General features: G+C 51.4%; 1 protein-coding gene across 4 annotated transcripts in view; it reads left to right on the forward strand.

The window, feature by feature from the left end:
- Positions 1–12954, forward strand: part of MEOX1 (mesenchyme homeobox 1) — a 23951-nt gene extending 10997 nt beyond the window's left edge. For 3 of the 4 annotated variants that reach the window (XM_032279490.1, XM_032279489.1, XM_032279487.1), the window contains 2 exons: positions 10033–10205; positions 11327–12954. In XM_032279490.1, coding sequence (XP_032135381.1) covers positions 10033–10205; positions 11327–11449 — 296 coding nt within the window. In that variant the 3' untranslated portion in view covers positions 11450–12954. The remainder of the gene's footprint in view (positions 1–10032; positions 10206–11326) is intronic. The other variant, XM_032279491.1, reaches the window with a different exon arrangement.
- Positions 12955–21390: the final 8436 nt, after the last annotated feature.

Consider the following 21390-nt stretch of genomic DNA (forward strand, 5'->3'; position numbering starts at 1 on the left):
CACCATGTTGACCAGGCTGGTTTCAAACTCCTGATCTCTGGTAGTCCACCCGCCTCGGCCTCCCAAAGCGCTGGGATTACAGGTGTGGGCCACCGCCCCTGGCCCCTAATCTCCTCCTCTTATAAGGATGTCAGGCAGACTGGATTGGGACCTGCCCTAACAGCTTCATTTTAACTTCATCCCCTCTTTAAAGGCCCTATGTCCAAATACAGACACACTCTGAGGAACTGGGGTTAGGGCTTCAACACAGGAATTGGGGAGGGAAGCACAATTCAGCCCACACAGGGACTGTACAGGGACAGGAACAAGGGACAAGGTTCAAGCCATGGCACAGACCCTGCAGCTGAAAGTCCCTTTGGTGAAAGCAACACCCCCGATGTGTGCCTGACCCCAGAGCTTTGCTAACCCAGGGTCCTGTTGGCCACTAGAGCCCTTCCACTCGAGACAGGGAGTTGCTTCTAGCCACAAACAGATCCCTGAGTTCCCATCTTACACCTACAAGTAGAGATGTAAACAGTGGAGGCAGTTTTAGGAGTGAATCTCTCAAGAACGGGGCTGTTTGGCAGAGGAAGAGAGAAAAGAGGAAATGGGGCCAGGCGAGGTGTCTCACGCCTACAATCCCAGCTCTTTGGGAGGCCGAGGCGGGCGGATCACTTGAGGTCAGGAGTTTGAGACCAGCCTGGCCAACATGGTGAAACCCCATCTCTACTAAAAATACAAAAATGAGTCAGGCATGGTGGCTCACGTCTGTAGTCCCAGATACTCAGGAGGCTGAGGCAGGAAAATCACTTGAACCAGGGAAGTGGAAGTTGCTGTGAGCCAAGATCATGCCACAGCACTCCAGCTGGGAAGACAGAGTGAGACTGTCTCAAGATTAAAAAAAAAAAAAAAAAAAGAGGCAATGATAGAGATGAGAATGAAATAAATGGACAACTCCAATAAGTGTCACCTGGTCACCAGAGTGATGCCAAGTCCCACACAGGTGATCTCATGTCCACACTCACCCCCTTGCTAGGCCACAGCATGGCAATATGAGGAAGGTGGTAAGAGACTGAGGTCAAGTACATTAGCCAGGTAGCCCAGGTTCAGGTCCCTGATCCACAGCTTCCTGGCTGTGTGGACGTGGGTGAGTCCTAACCCTTCCTGAGTCCTTGTCTCCTCTGAGGAATGAGGATGACAGTACCTACTTCATAAGGTGGATGGCTGTGGGACTAAATGACATCAGAGATGCAGAGTCCACTTTTCCCAAACCCACAGATGAGTACCCTTCTCTCTTTAAAATCTTTCCCTGATGCTGGCTGGCTGGGTCAGGTTATCCATGTTCAAAGTCAGGTCAGAGTGACCTGAGCTCTGCTGAGTCTTTGTCCCCTGACATCAGCCGGGCCTGCCTGACTCTGAGAATGTCACTGACCTAGGGTTGTGGCCGTGCTGGGTGGGGTGTGGTTTGAGGGGTGCACAGCTGCAGCAGCCCCTCTTGTCCTGAGTCCATGTCCAGAATCCCCAGTGAGGAAGAAGTTTAATGGTCCAGAGTGGCCAGCGTGGGAGGGGAGACAGCAACTCCACACTCAGCCAGTGTCCCTCTGGGCATCCCGGCCTTCTGGTTAGAGCTCCTGACCACCTCTTCTGACAAGGAAAGAAAGCTCAGAGCCCAAAGCAGGACTCAGGCCTTGGCCGCCGTCTGAACTCAGAGGCTCCAGTACAAATCTCATGCCTGGGCCTGCTCAGGCCCCGATCAGGTAGTCAGAAGCTCTGGAGATAGTCAGTTTCTGCTGAGGCAGCAGGATCCTGACCAACAGCAAAGAAGGAAAGGTCCGATGAGCCCGTGAGCTGTAAAAAGGACAGATCAGGGGCCACTCTGCCATGCTAGGGAATCAGGGACCCTGCCCACTCACCTATTTCTCTGGCTTGAATAAATCAGGGGAACCTGGGCCCAGGGAGGAGGCTAATTCAGAGGCCAAGCATCCTTTCTGTCTGAGAGGCAGGACTCAGTGCCCCTGCAGACTTCCAGAGCTGGCCCCTTTGCCCAACTCCCTCTCTGCCCATTGCTTGGGCTTCCCACCCAATTAGGCTCCCTGAGCTCTGGCCAGGACCCACCCCCATCCTTTTCTGTTTTCTTCCCCCTTGTTTTCCTTGCATGCAAGGTAGAAGAACAGTGTGAGCAGTGGGCCTGGGTCTCAAGGCCACATTTACTTTGGTGACAGCTGAGGATGACATCTGGAACTTATAAGCAAAACCCAGCACTGCCCACGCCTCTCCCATCCCTCTTAAAAGCTGCTGCTCTTCCCCCTCACCAACCTACCCCACCTGGGACCCTAGCAAAGACTAGCACCAGGCATTTTCATTCCAGAAGAACCTGCCTCTCTCCCATGAATCATCCCTTGAATCCCCTGGCCCCACTGCTGGGCTCCTCAGAGAGGCTGGAGCCCTGCCCGTGTCTCTTTTTGGCACCTACAGGAGAGGGAAAGGGCATGGACATTGGGGTGGGGCAGGGCTCAGTGAAAAAGTCAGCCCAACCCCAGGAAACCAGGTAGGTCCCAGATGTGAACATCCAACCAGTCTTGGGCTAGCTCCATCCAAGTATTTTCTATTTCCAAGGGCTTTGACCCCTCCTTCTGAGGTTGAAGGTAGCAGAACTTATGAGGACATCAAAGTGTCTATGCTGTGACGTTGCAGGAAGCCACAGACACTGTTTTCAGAGGATGTGCCAAGGTTTCACCTACTGATGTCATGCTCAAAATACTCCCTTCTTCTTCCCTCTCTGGGGAGTCCCAGGGAGACAGACCTGAAGCCAGACCCAGACAATGTCCCTAGAATAGGCACAGCCTGCCTACTCATCATCCCCCTGTGGCAGTATGACATGAGGCTATAGCCCTAGACTGGTCCCAGGGGCCTTGGGCAAGCCATTTAGTCTCTGGGTCTTAACTTGCTCATCTGTTCAATGGGGTCATGTGGATCTTACCTACCTAATGGAATAATTAAGAGGATACAACAGGAGACAGCCCAGTAGGGTGGAAACAGCTTCCTATCAAAAAAATCTGGGCTGTAGGCCCAATTCTGCCCCTGATTTGCTGTGTGTCACTACACAAGTTTGTTACCTTCTCTAGGCTCACCTATAAAATGGAAAGGTGACATTGATCATTTCTAAGTCCCTCCCACCGCTACTTTCTATGATTCTATAGTATCTGTAAAAGCCTAAAAGAAGTTCTCTTTGGGGGAAAGAAATCCCTTGTCAACTGCAAAGTGCTATTTGAATGTGGGGCATTTGGCCTCCTGTCTGATTTTGAATATGAATTTATGTAAATTGGTGTCCTCAGAGTTGGACTGTAGAGTACAGAACTCCAGAAAGGCATGTTCCACTGGGTCTGTCTGAACTTCCCCGTAGCTCTGATGAAGTTGTCTGCTCACTTTAGGAAGGCCAGCCAAACATGGCAGCTATGTATGAAATAATTTGCCCTGGATGGTATGGAAGCTCATGGTGGAAACCACAATAACACACACACCATTTGCATTTTTCTGGGTGCTGTTGACTGTTCCCTCACAGCCCTGCACCAGCGGAGGGTGAGGGTCATGCAGGGGCTGGGGTGGGGCAGCTCCTCCCTAACCACAGAGGCAGCCAGCTGAGGGCCAGCGTTCTCCCTCCCAAGTCCTAGAAGACGCAGCTGCGACCCCCAAGAGAGAAGCAGCACAGGAGGAGTGATGGATTGCCATGTGACTCACCTAGTTATTGTGCCTGGAATTGTGGGACCCCAAAGGCTGCAGTAATAGTGGCCTAGGCCAGGTGCGGTGGTGGCTCATGCCTGTAATTCCAGCATTCTGGGAGGCCGAGGTGAATGGAGCACCTGAGGTCAGGAGTTTGAGACCAGCCTGGCCAACATGGCAAAACCCTATCTCTACTAAAAATACAAAAATTATCCTGGTATGGTGGTGGGCTCCTGTAATCTCAGCTACTCGGAAGGCTGAGGCAGGAGAATTGCTTGAATTCAGGAGGTAGAGGTTGCCATGAGCTAAGATCACACCACTGCACTCCAGCCTGGATGACCAGAGTGAGACTCAGCTGTAATCCCAGCACTTTGGGAGGTCGAGGCGGGCAGATCATGAGTTCAAGAGATTGAGGCCATCCTGGCCAACCTGTGGTGAAACCCTGTCTCTACTAAAAAAAATACAAAAATTAGCTGGGTGTGCTGGCATGCACCTGTAGTCTCAGCTAGTCGTGAGGGTGAGGCAGGAGAATTGCTTGAACCTGGGAGGCGGAGGTTGCATTGAGCCGAGATCGCACCACTGCACTCCAGCCTGGCGCCTGGCGACAGAGCAAGACTCTTGTCTATAAAAAAAAAAAAAAAAAATGCTGAAAGGCCAGACATTTAAAAGGTAACCCTTGGCTGGGCCCGTTGGCTCACACCTGTAATCCTAGCACTTTGGGAGGCTGAGGCAGGCAGATAACCTGAGGTCAGGAGTTCGAGACCAGCCTGGCCAAACATGGTGAAACCCTGTCTCTATTAAAAATACAAAAATTAGCTGGGAGTGGTGGTACACGCCTGCAATCCCAGCTACTTGGGAGGCTGAGGCAGAAGAATCACTTGAACCTGGGAGGCAGAGATTATAGTGAGCCAAGATCACGCCATTGCACTCTAGCCTGGGAGATAAGAGTGAGACTCTGTCTCAAAAAAAAAAAAAAAAAAGATAACCCTTTCACACGGGTCTGAAGACATGGTGCCTTAAGGAGCATAGTGTCTAAGCTCTGTCCATGAGTCATCCCAGATATCATCTCCAGTAGATCTCCTTCTGTTGTTTCTAGTGAACCGAGCTTCCATGGAATGCAGGCACTGTGCTAGGTGTCGATGCGCTACCCAGCTCATATTACTTCTCAGCCTTATGAGCACAGCGGTGCAGCTATTCTTGCTTTACAAAAGAGGAAGTTGAAGCTCCAAGAATCTAAAGGACTTGCCCGAGGTCCAACAGCTCTTCCTCAGTGCCTCCCTCACCTACGAGTGCTAAGGCCCAGGTTCACCAACAAGTCCTCTGACACTTCTACAAATATAACTTCCTTCTACACAGCTCGGGGCAGGGAGAGAGAAACAGAGCCCTGATCATTGAGCCGTGGGAAGGCTGGGGAGGGCTTTGAAACATAGCACACAGCAAGACCTCAGATCTGACTGAAGGGAGAAACTAGGAGCCAAGACAAGAATATGTGAACTCGGTGAAGCCTCGGATTTCATCAAGGCCAGAGATTCTCAACAGGAGAGTAGGGAGTGCAGGGCATCAGGGCTTATGTAAGGGAAGGAACTCTGACACCAGCTCCCTGGCAGAAATAGAATCCAGTCCAATCCCATACTTCTACACATGGGGAAACTGAGGCCCAGAGAGGCGAGGAAGGCTCCCTAACAAAGTTGTACTATCCTGGGAACAAACCATCCTGGGAGGCATGAGTTACTTTCATGTTGTAAGGGTACACTGGAACTGTGCCCATGAGCAGGGTGACCAAATAGCTCCCAGCCAGAAATGGCATGCAAGCACTCACAGTGTGTCCATGTTGATGAATATGTTGCAATTTGTGGTGAGGGAACAGCTCCCAGCCAGAAAGGCATGCAAGCACTCACAGTGTATCCATCTTGATGAATATGTTGCAATTTGTAATACTGTTGCAGAACAAAGAGAACCATAACTTCCACTTCCACTTTCTTTTTTATTCTTTTTTTTTTTTGAGACAAAGTCTCACTCTGTTGCCAGGCTGGAGTGCCGTGGCTGGGATCTTGGCTCACTGCAACCTCCGCCTTGCCTTCCAAGTTCAAGCAATTCTCCTGCCTCAGCCTCCTGAGTAGCTGGGACTACAGGCATATGCCACCACGCCTAGCTGATTTTTGCATTTTTAGTAGAGACGGGGTTTCACCACGTTGGACAGGATGGTCTCGATCTCTAGACCTCATGATCCACCTGCCTTGGCCTCCCAAAGTGCTGGGATTACAGGTGTGAGCCACCACGCCTGCCCCTCCACTTCAACTTTCATAGCTTGCTTCCCATACTTCTGGTCCCTTTATCATTTCCAACAGTGGTGGTAGTTGATCCCACTCTGAGAAGTTGACAAGGGATTAGCACCTTCCCGGAGCCAATATCCATCCTATTCGCCATTATTAGGTATCATCCCCAGGTTCACACAGGGGGTTAGCCGAGACCCTCGATTCCCAACCCAGGCTGCTGCTTCCTGTTTCCTCTGCTGGAAATCGTCGCTGGAGCCCCAGAGGCTAAATCAGAAGAATAAGAGACAGGAGAGGAGTGGTGGCCAGGGATGGGCATGGCTTGGCTGACAGTGATCAGCTGCCCTGCCCACACAACCAGGCCAAGACCTACTCCAAAGGGGTCCTCTCCTGCTTTTCCCTCTTCTCTCCAGGAAGGACTATGTATAGAACTGGGGCGGGGGGAGTTGTTTTGCGGGATGCCGTGGGGCACCTGTGCACACCTAAGCAGGCCTCAGAGGAGGGTAGGTGTGGGTAGCAAACAGGGTGGTGCCTCCAGGGGCCTTGGAAATGGTGACAAGCCGAGCTGCCATGGTCCAGCTCCAGGCCCCAACTGGGCCAGCCAGCCAGGAGATGCTGGAGAGCCTAGGTTCTAATCAGATGGATCTGGGTTCAAATCTCCCTTCTGCTACTTAAAAGCTGCCAGGCACCCTGGGCAAGTTCCTGGGCCTGTCTGAGGCTGCCTCCTCTGTATCAAGCAGGATGATTTAGCAAATACTTAGCAAGTACTTTTCCCTCTTCTCTCTAGAAGGATTATGTGCAAAACTGGTTGAGGTAGGGTAGGGGAAGGGGGCAGTTGTGCCAGGTTACAGAAGCAACTATGGCTAGAGGCTAGAGCGAGAAAAAGTGTTTCCCAGAGGAGAGCACTATTAATCAAATTATCACACAAACCCACGTAAGAGTGCTAAAGGGGTTAAGAGCAGTATCCACTTATAGTCTGCTGCTGGTGAGGTTAAAGCCACGGACGCCTCTGGAGACACACAGAAGCCTTCCAGAAGCGCAGCTGTTTCTATCCCAGCCCTTCAGGTGGCATCTCGTGGAGCTGATAAATTGGAGAATATATTTGTCCCGCACTTTTAGATTTTTCTTTTCTTTTTTTTTTTTTTTTTTTTTTGAGACTGTTGCCCAGGCTGGAGTGCAGTGGCACAGTCTTGGCTCATTACAACCTCCGCCTCCCGGGTTCAAGTGATTCTCCTGCCTCCGCCCCCAGAGTAGCTGGGATTACAGGCCCCCTTCGCCATACTTTTTGTATTTTTAGTAGAGACGGGGTTTCACCATTTTGTCCAGGCTGATCTTGAACTACTGACCTCAGGAGATCTGCCTGCCTTGGCCTCCCAAAATGTTGGGTTTACAGGCGTGAGCCACTTTTAGATTTTAATAGCATTTTGCACACACATATTAACTCAGTCTTCCAATAACCCTAGGTGAAATTGTTTTCAATTTCTTGATGAGGAGACCGACGCCCAGAGAGATTAAGTGACTTCCTCAAAGTTCCCAGCAAGATTGAGAATTCAAGCCTCTGCGCCAGTCCTCTGGGCTATCCACTCCCGGCAACCGTGGAAAGGAAGGGCTGGGAAACGCTGAGCCACCGGGGTGGGAGGAGACTGGGAAACCAGTCTCCGACCGCGCCCGGTGTCAAAGCCCGGGTTTCCTGCCTCTCTCCCGGCCCGCGGACCAGGCTGTGCTCCGGGAAGCCCATCATCCACTCGTGACCGACACTCCCGGGCCTGTTGCCAGGAGGGGGCGCGACGCTGGCGGCGGCCAAGGCTGGAGGGCTCCTCGGGGACCCCGGCCCAGGGCTGCGCGTCCTTCCCTCCAGCCCACGCTCCCGCTTCCGCTTCCGGAGGGTCTGGGCCTGCCTTCTCCGGCCGGGAGCCAGAGGCCGCAGGGCAGGCCGCCCGTGCCTGGAACTCGGCCCCCTGCCCTGTTCCCTGGGCGCGCCCCACGGGCAGCCAACCCGGATCGGACACGGACCCCCGGGCCAGGGTGCCGCGACACTCCTAACCGGGCACCGGGACTATCAGGCCCCTCCCCATTCTCTGGTTCCTAGAACGGCGGCACCCACTCCCCTTCCATCCCGCGGCGGGGACCAGGGACACGCAGCGGGAAGTGGGCCCGGCCAGGCGCCCGATCACTTTCCCACGCGCCTCCCGGCCCAAGGCAGTGGAGAGCGGGGGCGGAGGACGGGGAAACTGAAATACGAAGGGATTGCGTGGAAAGCAGTAGAGGGAACCAGCTAGGCTCAAAGCTCCAAAGCAGATCCCCGGGTTAAGGTGGGGTTCCTGCCTCACCACCCACTCCCAGTGCGGCCGCTTAGGCGCCTGCATGGGCGGCTTCTCTGCCTTAGACTAGCTGGTCTAAATTCCCCATCCCAGGCTTCCAGGTAACTTAGACTCAGCCTTTGAAAACAGGACTCCCCTTCCAACACTGTCCAGCAAGGCAGAAATGGGTCTTTCAGGGAGCGGGAAGTTGGGTGCAGGTTTCAGTAAAGCACCTCACTACGAACCAAGGTCTCTGTGTCTAGACAATGAGGACGACGAAGCGAAAGACTTAAATGTTAGAGCCCCTTGCGCATGGCTCCTGCAGCCATTCCCTGGCCACATGGCATTCGTTGAGAGTTAATGGTATAGGTGTGTGGTCTCTGCCCCGTCTCCTCTCCACCCACCATCTCCAGTCATTAAAGTGAAGGTAGAGCTGCCTCCCACTGTCTGCTCAAGAGATAACCATTTGTAAGCCCTTCCTTTTTTTTTTTTTTTTTTTTTTGAGCCTTGCTGTACCGCCCAGGCTGGAGTGCAATGACGCGATCTTGGCTCACTGCAACCCCCAACTCCTGGGTTCAAACGCGTTTCCTGCCTCAGCCTCCTAAGCAGCTGGGATTACAGGCGCGTGCCACCACGCCAGGCTAATTTTTTGTATTTTTATTAGAGACGTGGTTTCACCATTTTGGCCAGAATGGTCTTGAACTCCTGACCTTGTGATCCGCCCGTCTTGGCCACCCAAAGTGCTGAGATTATAGGCGTGAGCCACCGCGCCCGGCCCCTACATATTTTTCATTTGAACAGCATGTGTGAGTCAAACCGCCTGAATTTGATTCTTGTCTCCCACACCCCCTGGCTGAATAAACTTGGACAATCTGTTTAACTTCTCCATTTTCATTTTCTGGTCCATAAAGTGAGGCTAATACTAGACCAATAGGTTGGGCTATTGAGGATTAAGAGGCTAATATTTGTCAGGTACAGCACCTGGCACAGGGCATGTCCCGGACCCTGTTGGCAGTTATGACTGAGCCACACTGATTCTAACAGGAGCCTCCTTCGGAGGGGTCCAGATGGTTTTCCAGACTTGGCCCTCTGGGGCAGCTTCTGATTGGGTAGGCAGGTCTGGGGCAGGCCTGAGATCCTTCAGGTCTGAACAGCTCCTTGGTGGTGCTGATGCTGCTGGCCTCCAGGCCCTCGTTTGAGTGGTGAGGTCATACAGCAGTGGACTTGACCATGCACCAGACGCATCTGGAGGGTTTGTTAAAATAGATTGCTGAGCGCCATCCCGAGCTTCTGACTTAGTAGGTCTGGAGTGAGGCTAGGATTTGCAGTCCTAACATGCTCTCAGGTAAGGCTGATGCTGCTGATCTGGGGACCACATTTTGAGGCTTCGTTTTAGAGCATCTCATCTCACCCCACAAGCTTACGGCCACCAGTTATGACATGCTGGGTGGTGGGCTGGGGAGTAGACATCATTAAACAGCCAAGAGTAGCTTCTTGTGCTTTGGTAATAAAAGAAAGTTTGGTGGTGGGGGGCTGGGGAAGGAGCAGGTACCTGAAATTGGAAGCCGAAAAAAAAAAAAAACTTCCCAGTTCTAAGATGGATAAGACACCAGAAGGAATAAAAGGGGCAGCGTAGCTTTCTCAGCATCCTGTAAAAATAAGGGAGACTGGGAAAGGCTGCCTAGTTGCTCAAGGACAAAAGAAAGGGAATGGAGTCTCCTTCAGCCCATGTCTTCCTGTTTGGGGTCCTCTCTCCCTAGACAACCAGGACAGCCGAGGGAAGCCAGACGGCAGCAGCAAGGCCCGCAAGGAGAGGACAGCCTTCACCAAGGAGCAGCTGCGGGAGCTCGAGGCGGAGTTTGCCCACCATAACTACCTGACTCGGCTCCGCAGATACGAGATCGCTGTAAACCTGGACCTCTCTGAGCGCCAGGTGTGCCCCCGGCAGCCCCTACCCTTCTCTGCTCTCTCGTCTCCCTCTCTTCCCTCCTTTCCCACCACCCCTCCCTGGACCTTCTCCTTTTTCTTCCTCCTCCACCCAGTCCAGTGGTTCTCAACTGTGGCCATACCTGAGAATCACCCAGGGAGATTTTAGTAGCGCTGATGTCTGGGCTGTACCCCTAGGGATGATTTTAATTGGTCTGGGATGGGATACAGGCCTCAGAATTTTTCAAAGTCCCCCTAGGTGATTCTCATATGCACCTAGGTTGGGACCTCTGGTCTGCCTATTCCCAAACTTGAGTATATGTTGGAATCCCCAAGGCACTTGTTCAAAATGTGGATTCCAGAGGTCTGGAGAGTGATTTTGCCATAATGAGTGGGGCTGAGAGTCTGTATTTCCAGTATGTTTCCCAGGTGATCTGGATATGCCGCTGGTTCCTGGGCACACTTTGAGAAACTTCCCTGGCTCTTTGTTTTGGAGTTTCCCTCAGCCGTCCCAACCCCCACACCCATGCTCTGATATGGAAGCACAGTAATAATAACAGTAACGTTTCAGAGCAGATTTACATTGATAGAGGGCTCTGCCAGAAGGCTGGACTTTGAGTCAGAAGACTTAGCTTCAAATCCTGCCTCTATCCCTTCTCCTAGTCCTGGGACCTCTGGGTCTCCATCTGCAAAATGGGATCATAATCCTGCAAGTAACACTGAAGCTCAGTTGAGAAAATGTGTTGACCAAAGCTGTCTAAACCAAAAAGTGCTCTATACACATGCCTGGCACCTCTGCTCCCAGAGCCTTGAGGAATGGAGGGGGAGGCAATGGGACTTGGCACCTGCCGAGTAGGCCATGTGAAGGGGGTGGGGCCAATGCAGAGTGCTTTTAGAGCTTGTTCTCCTGTCTGGGGCTTTATCCCAAGACACAAGACAGACCCTCTGGCAGATTGGTGTGTCCTCTCTTTGGTCTCAGTTCCTGAGGCCTTTGAGGGAGTAGGGAGTCGTAAGTGATGGTTTCAAGCTGGGGTCCCTGGAGTTATACCCTGGCTAGCCCGAGCATTGATATGGGGAGGAGGTCACACCAGCCCTGCAGTGACCAGGCTCCTTTGCTTCCTCCCCCAGGTCAAAGTGTGGTTCCAGAACCGAAGGATGAAGTGGAAGCGTGTGAAGGGAGGTCAGCCCATCTCTCCTAATGGGCAGGACCCTGAGGATGGGGACTCTGCAGCCTCTCCAAGTTCAGAGTGAGATTCTTCATGGAGAAAAAATGACTGAGGACTGAGCCCCTCCCCAGCTGCCCCCACCCCATTCCCACCTTCACCTTCTTCCTTCCCAGCCAGGCAGCCTCTCCACATCTTTCACTGACTCTTGGATATGAAACTGCCCAGCATTCCTGGGAGTCTTCCAGGAAGTTCTGTCCAGCCTCTTAGCAGCCTCTTCCCTAGGGCCTTTGCTTCCCACGCTCTCATGGAATCAGACAGTGATCCTACCGGGCCGGATGAATCTGGGAACAGCTTCAGGGACACTGCTGCTCAGGGTCTCCTGGCTGCCACCCACACCTCCTCCTACCACCGTTCTCCTGTGTCAGCCAGGCTTCCTCCTGGTCTGGACACCACCTGGCCTGGTGGGAGAGGAGCTTTGGAACCAGCTGGTGACTCGGAAAGTAAATGCTTCAAAAGGAAGGAAATGACGGAGACACACACCCTGACCCACCTTTCCTCTGTGGGCTGTACATCTAAGGCTTTGGGGCTCCTTAGTTGTCCCCGAACCCCAGGAAAAATCAGAACGAGGAGAGTCAAGGACAGCAACTCAGCTGCTGCAAGCCAGAAACCTATCCCTGTCTCCAAACTTGTTGGCTAAGTGGAGACACTTCTGAGCACTGACGAGAAGACAGCAAAATAGCCTGATGTAGGCTACTGTGTCCCCGTACAGGCCCATCCACACAGGCTTGACTGGGTGGACAAAGAATGAACCCATGATAGCACCTGCTTCTTCCGAATCAAAATCAATTTAGCGATTCAGCAGGGGCTGTTAAGCAGTGTCCAGAGGAAAGGAGCAGCTACTCCTTTTAAATTCACAATTTCTGGACTGAAAGCCTCTCCAGATGCCCAGTTGTTGAGTTGAACTACTAGGAGCTGGAAACAACATAGGGGCCGGAAAGTGTCCCCTACATTCTGGAGGGGGTGGGGAAATAATAATGAGGCCTGCCAGGTGAGGGCCTGGAGACATGGAACCCTGGCATGGAAGGTTCTCCCGCTAAGTGTCTGCAAAGGGGACAAGAAAATCCCTTTTCCTCCATGGGATGGATTTAAGCTCTCCCTGTGTGTTCTACACATGCTGTTATTGTGGGAGGAAATGCTAGGTTTTTGTGTGTGGACTGCTCAGACCTCAGCCAGGTCTTCTGGGATGCCACTTGGGGACTGATGGCCAAACAGCCTGGGGGACCGACCCCCTGGCCTGCCTCAGAGTTCTGTTTCCCAACACCAGCTGGTGTTGCAGAGGGAGGTCAACGCAAGTTTGGATCTCCTGTACACAGGTTTAATCATTCACATGTAAAAATAACCCCACCTCCCCACCTCAAAGAGGACAAAAGCTGTGGAAAATGATCACCAAATGAGATGGCTGGTTAGAGGATGATTTTTTTTTCTAAAGCATACTTCATATATTTTCTTAAGATTACATCAAGCTAATTGTGCAAGGTCAATTTGCTTTGTAAGAAAACTCTTGGAGAAATAAAATCAATAAAAAGCAAAGTTCCCAGCCTTTTTCTTTGCAGGGCTAACAACCACAGCTCTTGTGTGCAGCCTTCTGATTGACGAGACAATGTCTAGAAGCAAGAGAAAAAGGGAAGAAATGACCTAGACCGAGGTGTCCCCCTTTAGTTTCTCAAAAGGTGCATACAAAATAGAATCGTTGCAGAAAAAAAAATCTTTTCTCCCATGCAAATGCATGGTTTTCATTTCTCATTGTAAAACTAGCTTTCAGTTTCCCTAAACTATGACCTATCAAATAGTGTTTAGTAAACAAAAGATGAACTCTTTTGTTAATAAAGGAAACTTGACCACAAACTAAACCATCCATAATATTTAAATTCAAAGTTTGAAGATTTTATTTTTCAAGGTAGAAAAGTATATATTAATAATAGTAAAAAATAAGAAGAAGAAAAAAATATTCCATATTCTTAGTCTTTTTTGTTTTGTTTTTGAGACAGTTTCATTCTTGTTGCCCAGACTGGAGCACAATGGTGCCATCTTGGCTCACTGCAACCTCTACCTCCTGAGTTCAAGCGATTCTTCTGCCTCAGCCTGCTGAGTAGCTGGGACTATAGGCACCTGCCGCCATGCCTGGCTAATTTTTGTATTTTTAGTAGAGACAGGGTTTCTCCATGTTGGTCAAGCTGGTCTCAAACTCCTGACCTCAGGTGATCCACCCGCCTTGGCCTCCCAAAGTGCCAGGATTACAGGTGTGAGCCACCACCCCCAGCCTCTATGTCTTTTTAACTATAAAACAATTTGTCTCACCAAGATGTCAACAATGGACAAAACAGGAATGGCTATGGCAAGGGGAGAGAGGGAGGCAGGAGAGGAGACCTGGCCACCCTCCTGCTGGAAACTCAACTCCGTGCTTTAGGGGACTATAAGCATCTCAGACTCTGATAACTGAAGGGGAAATCACCATCCCCCAAATTAGGCGAGAGTCTCTCCCTGTGCTCTGAGCCTCTACTTTAGCTGGCGACACCACAACCAACCTGTTCATTCATGCTGGAAACCTGGGACACATCCTTGATACTGACCTCTGCTTTTCCGAACCAACCCGCTACCTGGTCCTGCTCATTTTACTTTCCATATAGATATTTCTCCCACCCGTGGCATTGTCTTCCCACCACCACTGCCTTCCTTCTGGCTGTTGACATCTCACTTGAATTCAAGCCTCTGAGAGCTCTCCCTCTTGATCTGAGGCTGCTCAAATTCCAACCCCTCTCAGCCTGTAGAGTGACAACACACACAAAAATTCAACCCTGCCTCCCCCAACTTAAAACTTATCAGTAGCTTCCCTCACTTATAAAATAAAGTCCAAGAGCCTTCACAGGTCCCCGTGATCCAGCCCCTGATCACCTCTACAGCTGCAACCCACCACCCCCGCCATGAATCCTGTGCTTTAGCAAGACCAAGCTGCCTTCCATCCACAGCCACAGGCCCTGTGATTTCTCTTCTCCATTCCCTGGCTCATTCACTTCTGTCTGGAGTCCTCTCCCAGACCTGGAATCCCAAGGACTTATGCATTCTAGGAGCACTCTAAAGGAACACGCAGGAAGTTTTAATATAAATATGGCCCAAGTGTTTTTGTTTTTTTTTTGTTTTTTTTTCCAAGAGACTTCATTACCCAGGCTGGAGTACAGTGGTGTGATCATGGCTCACTGCAGCCTCAAACTCAAGGAATCCTCCCACCTCAGCCTCCTCGGTAGCTGTGTGAATCACCATACCCAGCATTTTTTTTTTTTTTTAAGACAGAGTATCACTCTGTCACCAGGCTGGAGTGCAGTGGCACCATCTTGGGTCACTGCAACCTCCAGCTCCCAGGTTCAAGCGATTCTCCTGCTTCAGTCTTCCGAGTAGCTGGGATTACAGGCGTGTACCACCAGGCCCAGCTAATTTTTGTATTTTTAGTAGAGATGGGGGTTTATCGTGTTGGCCAGGATGGTCTCCATCTCCTGACAGTGTGATCTGCCCACCTTGGCCTCCCAAAGTTCTGTGATTACAGGCGTGAGGCACCACACCCCACCCCAGCTAATTTTCAAGTTGCTTTGTAGAGATGGGGTCTTACTACGTTGCCCACGCTGGTCTTGAACGTCTGCCCTCAAGGGATCCTCCTGCCTTACCTTCCAAATCCCTGGGACTACAGGCATGAGCCACTGCACCCAGACCAAACTAACTTTCAATAGTAGGCCAATGCCTAACATGAGGCAGCAACAGTCACCAGTTTTTAAAACCATCAGAAAAAAATCTCAGTGTGAGAATTTTCCTTTCCCCAATAAACCCAGTTAATAAGCCCACTGAGGAGAGTCTGGTCATGAAATTAAAAGTACACGCACACATCAATCAAGAGGGTTCTGGTTTTGAACACTCCCCGCATGCCTCCCCTCTTCAGCGTTGGTGTTTGATTGACCAATGCTGGGTGGGCATTAGCTGGGACCAGCTGTTCTTCAAGTTGGTAAAAATCCTCTACTTTCTTCCGAGGGCAAAGCTGCATGAAGGAAGCAAGGCCACCCACTGGCACCACCCTGATGGGAACCAGTGAGTGTGAACAGAGATGGTGGCTTGGTAGGAATCCAAACAACTGAGAATTCGCAGACAGTAACTATTCAGTAATGGGATTCTCTCCATCCTTGAAAGAGCATCAGGGATGAACGAGTGTGTGGCTGACCTGCTGAGAGACGCCAGGAAATATGAAAAAAAAAAAAGGGAGAGATGAAGCGAGTACGGAATCAATTTCCAAATGAAAAGGCCTGGAGGAGGGACTCAGGCCTTCAGAAACCTGCTCACCTGCCTGGGCCAGGTCCTGCAATGGATGTGTGCATTTCTGATAGTTCCTCTATTCAAAGATAAGAATCAGTGTCAGGCAGAGATCTACTCTTTTCCCTCCAGATCCCCAAAGCACCACAATTCCAGTAACTGGGTAAGCCCGTGGTGGTTGGCTTTCTTTCCTTCCACTGAGTGGAAATGATTGCCGTTAAGAGCTGTATATTCCCTGGCCAGGCAGAGGAGCCTGTGCCTGCTAATTCCTCACAGCCACCACTGAGGCACTAGTCAGTCATGTCCTCTCTTGGCCACCACAGCACTGGGCTCTCACCATGTTCCTTCTCTCACCGGCTGCCCCTTCTCAGCCCCATTTGCTGCCAACTCTGGGCATCTGAATGTTTTTGAAACACTTTCAAAAATACCTCAAATCCGGCTGGGTGCAGTGACTCACACCTATAATCTCAGCACATTGGGAGGCTGAGGCGGGTGGATCACCTGAGGTCAGGAGTTCGAGACTAGCCTAGCCAACACGGTGAAACCCCATCTCTACTAAAAATACAAAAATTAGCTGGGCATGGTGGTGCACACCTATAATCCCAGCTATTTGGGAGGCTGAGGCAGGAGAATCGCTTGAACTGGGGAGGCAGAGCTTACAGTGAACAGAGAGCATGCCTCTACACTTCAGTGTGGGTGACAGAGCAAGTCTCAAAAAAAAAAAGAAAAAGAAAAAAAAATCTCAGCTGGACACAGTGTCTCATGCTTGTAATCCCAGCATTTTGGGAGGCCGAGGAGGGCAGATTGCTTGAGGTCAGGAGTTCAAGACCAGCCTGGCCAACATAGTGAAACCCTGTCTCTACTAAAAATACAAAAATTAGCCAGGCGTGGTAGCAGGCACATGTAATCCCAGCTACTTGGGAAGCTGAGGCAGGAAGATCACTTGAACCTGGGAGGCAGAGGTTGCAGTGAGCCTAGATCACACCACTGAATTCCAGCCTGGGCGACAGAGTGAGACTCCATCTCAAAAAAAAAAAAAAAAAAAAAAAATCTCAAATCCATGCTCTTCTCTAATGCTACCGTGACCTGTGGCCACGACTGTCCATTTATGCTCTATCTTCCCACCTTGCATGTGTTCCCTTATGGCCACTACCGCAATCCATCGTTCTGTTTTTTGTTTGCCTATTCATGTGTGGTCTGCTTTCTAGGCTGGAAGAAAGAGAAAGGGATGTGCTTTTCTGACCATTTTGTTCCCAGCTACTAGCATGATGTTTGGCAGCTAATAAATGCTCAATAGATAGTACTGGATGAGTGGACGCATACATGGATGGAGGGATGGATGGTGGATGGATGGACGGATGGGGGAACTGCTAAATTATTGATATCACTGCCTTCTCAGTTCAAAACTGTCCATTGCTGGACACATGGACAATATGGGAGAAGCTAAGCCCAGAAGCTGGTTCGGTAGCTTGATGGAGTCAGGCCTTCAGAGACCACCAGGTCTGGCGGGCCGTGCCCTTGAGGAGGGGCCCTCAACAGTCACCCTGTTTCTACAGCCCTGGGAGCTCTCTAGGACCACGGTTCTCTGCAAATCCCTCTCCCACTCTCTCAGCTCTGTCTTAAGTCTGGACAAGCTTCTCCTCTTTGACCTGTGGTTGGCAAAGAAGCAGCTTCCAGAGCCTGACCACTGACAACAGCGAGACTCAGAGGCGTGCCTGATAAGAGGTTTGTGAGCCGCTCACACACATCTCTGAGGGTGACGCTTAATAGCTTCAAGGTGACATCAGGGTTGGGACTAAGATCCGATTGAACAGAAAGAGACATGACCTAACTCGTCTCTCGCCATGGGCCTGGCTGCAAGAGCTTCTCTTTCTTTTTAATTTCTTAACCGGAGCTCCTGGCTCAGGACTCTAGCCTGTCCCCAGAGCTGGGGCCCACGGCTGGGCTTCAATCCAGCGTTAGTGGGAAGGGAACAGGCTCAGCCAGGGTCTGAGAACCCCCAGGATGGATGCCCACCGAGTCTGTGCTCGTCTTGGCAAGGGCCTCGTAGTTGGCTTTCTCCACCATCCAGCAGATTTACCCAGTAGGGCCGATCCAAAGGCTCTAAAGCATTCCTCTGGGTATAAAAAACCTTGCTGCAGCCTCCCATTAAGCTGCAGGCTTCCCCAGTGGCTACAAAGGATGGTTTTATTTGTGTTTTAAAGAATGATTTAAAACCAGTTTTCCAGGAACACAAATCCTGTCTAAAGCACCCGGTGCACCTGGCTAGAGAGCTGGAGTCCGGTGTCTGAGCTGGCTGACTGCCTGGTGGGACCATACTATCTTCAGGTTATTTTCCTTTAAAGTATTCTCTGCATAGGCCGGGCACGGTGGCTCATGCCTGTAATCCTAGCACTTTGGGAGGCCAAGGCGGGTGGACTGCCTGAGCTCAGGAGTTCATGGCCAGCCTGGGCAACACGGTGAAACCCTGTCTCTATTAAAATACAAAAAATTAGCTGGGCCTGGTGGTGGGCGCCTATAGTCCTAGCTACTCGGGAGGCTGAGGCAGGAGAATTGCTTGAACCCGGGAGGTGGAGGTTGCAGTGAGCAGAGATCGCGCCACTGCACTCCAGCCTGGGTGACAGAGCGAGACTCCATCTCTTAAAAAAAATAAAATAAAAATCTCTTAAATAAATGAAAATAAAAATAAAAATTATCTGCATTGCAGGAGGGGAAATCCTGTATTTCTTATCGCCTTCCCTCTCCGCGGCTCTCACCCCATCCCCACATGCACACACACACACGCATACACACACCCCAGCTTTGGACACTGTCAGATTCCAGTTCCGACACAGGCTTTGCTACAGACTAGCTGTGTGGCCTGCATGAAGTCACTCGTCTTCTCTGATCCTCAGTTTCCTCATCCAGTGGCCTGCAGAAGTAGTGGTGCTTGATCAACATTTGTTAAAAATGCTTCTACAAAGTAGAGCTCATATTTTACTCACAGGCTGATAGGAGGATTCGATTCATTCATTCACTCCACAAAAACATTACTTGAGAGCTCACTATGTGTTAAGTCTTGGGTAGGGTGAGTAGAGACAATCAGACCATCCCCAGGGAAATGGGGTAAGGTCTACAGAACACCTCACGGAGTGCCTGGGTCCCCTCCAAGTGGGAGCGAGCTCCCCTCTGTCAGTCTCTCTCTCTCTCTCTCTCTCTCTGTGTATCTCTCTCTTTCATACACACACACACACACACACACACACACACACTCTAGTCAGAGTGTTCTTCCCCTTCTTCAGGGAGGGTGCAACACAGTGTCAGTACTGTCTTCTGCCTTGAGTACAAGCATGGAGCACGGAGGAGGAGGCCTACATTTCAGTACCTGGTTTTCTTTCTTTTTGAGGCAGACTCTCACTCTGTTGCTAGGCTGGAGTGCAGTGGCATGATCTCCACTCACTGCAACCTCCACCTCCTGGGTTCCAGCAATTCTCCTGCCTCAGCCTCCCAAGTAACTGGGATTACAGGCGCCCACCACTATGCCCAGCTAATTTTTGTATTTTTAGTAGAGACGGGGTTTCATGTTGGCCAGGATGGTCCCGATCTCTTGACCTCGTGATCTGCCCACCTCAGCCTCCCAAAGTGCTGGGATTACAGGCGTGAGCCATCAAGCCCAGCCCTCAGTACCTGGTTTTCTACTCATTTGCTGTGTGGCTTTTAGCAAGCCACTCACCTTCCCTGGGCTGATTTCCCAACTGCAAAAACAAAGCATTCTAATACCTTGTTCTGCCTTGAATATAAAAGATAAACAGACACTATGGGCAAAATGTTTTCAAAGCACTGAGCTATACCAAATAAGAAGCGCAGCTGAGAGGCAGTAGGGGATCTTGGGGAAAGTCAAGGGCTTGGAGGATGCCGAATCCAGATTAGCTTCTGTGTTAACCCAGAACAGAACTTTTCATACTGTGGCCGCACATGACAGCCCCTAAGCACACCTTAAGATACTCAGTCAGCTACTAGGTCAATCCCCTCCGGTCCACAGCCCCTTCAAAGGAGGCATCGCTGGGATCTTGACCCAGGGGCACCTGTGGAGGAGCGGCCTCATCAGGAAGGATCAGAAAGTGAAGGCGCAGGGCACTCCTTGGCTGTGTTCTCCCAGGAGGTCTCCCAGGGCACTCGGCCCATGTCATGCTTGCCAGTCCACCCTCCCTCATCCTGTCCTCCATGGCTCTGCCCCCCAGGACCCCACTTTTCCTTCCCGGCATGACCAGCCCATGAAGGATCTAGAGCAGGGAGAAACCAGCCACAACTGTCCCTTCCCCACAGCAAGGTGCCCTGCAGGTGGCCTGCCAAGTGGGCATGTCCCCTCCAGAAGTGGGTACCGAGTGCTGAAGGCTGTGTTTCTTCTAAAGAGAGGGTGGGGAGGCCTGGGCCCCTTAAAATGCCTTTTCATCCTCAGCTGCTCCCCTTCACTCACCTCTTCCCCGACAAGCCTGAGGAGAACTGCGGGTGGGGACACTGGAGGGACCAAGGCCCCTGAGCCCGGGGGAACCCCTCAGCCAAGACCAAGTTCTTTCCACTCAAGAATTTGTGGCCCTTCTGGGGGCTGTGGCACGGGATGCGGCGCCTTCATCCCACAAATCCCCTCTGTGCGTCCCTTGAAGGATCTCTGTGGAGCAGATGCCAGGGGTGGGGAGGCGACACAAAGCCCCTCTTTGTCAGGGGGATCCGGGCCGGCAGTCGGGAGGAAATTAGACAGCGCTCCTGACAGCAGGCTCCATCTGGGGTGTCTGTGAAATATGGGCCAGAGGGGCTCCTTCCTGAGACCAGTTCATGGTTGCCGACCGCCCCCACCCCTGCTTTGGGCAGAGAGGACACTGCCTGTTTGGAGAGAAATGATATATAACACCCAGCTTCCTTCCCTCCACTCCTGAGGGGCTTAACGCAGCTCTGAGAGCCTGGGGAAGCTCATGGCTGCTCCTTGGAGGTGTGAACGGACGTGCGTGTGTGTACACTTGTGTATGTGCGTGTACCTGTGTGCACACATCTGTGAGCCCGTGGGTGTGTGCGTTGTATGGGTGTTTTCTGAGTTTGTGTGTGTATCTGCTCACTCCACGGCCAGAGGAGAGGGCTCAAAATGCTGGCAGAGCAAACAAAACATCGGCCAACATGGCACCCTCTTTAGAACCCCTTCCTTTTCACAGGCAGATTGAGGACCTTTGGGACCTAGAGCCTAAACAAAGCTATTTAGAGAGCAGTGGCGTGAGGGGAAGGGGAGGCAGCCTACTGAGGACCCTGTCTGCTGATTCCATCCTCCAAGCGGCCACCTCACAAGGCAGGAATTGTTTTCAAGACGAGCACATCTCCCGCCCCACGGAGGTTCCTAATCCAGCCACAGCGGAGCCTACGGAGCCTCCAGCGGCCCCGAACCATTTGTCTTCAAGAGAGGAAATGGTAGGCTATTCCCACCCACCTACCTTCTTTGTGGCCAGCCGGGTCTCCACATCTGGGCTGCAGCTGGCTGCTCTCTCCAAACAAGAAGACAGAAAGCTATCAGCAGAGGGCTCCGAAAAGCACCTTAACCCCTCAGCAAGCTGGAAGCCACAGAGGACCAGCCTCAGTTTCCACACCTGTGAACAAGAGCAAGGGCAAACCCTGCCCTCTGAAAGGCTGTTGGGAGAATTAACGAATATAAAA

Source organism: Sapajus apella, unplaced genomic scaffold (genome assembly GCF_009761245.1).
Source record: "Sapajus apella isolate SASKATOON/1434 unplaced genomic scaffold, GSC_monkey_1.0 scaffold12, whole genome shotgun sequence".
Taxonomy (NCBI): domain Eukaryota; kingdom Metazoa; phylum Chordata; class Mammalia; order Primates; family Cebidae; genus Sapajus; species Sapajus apella.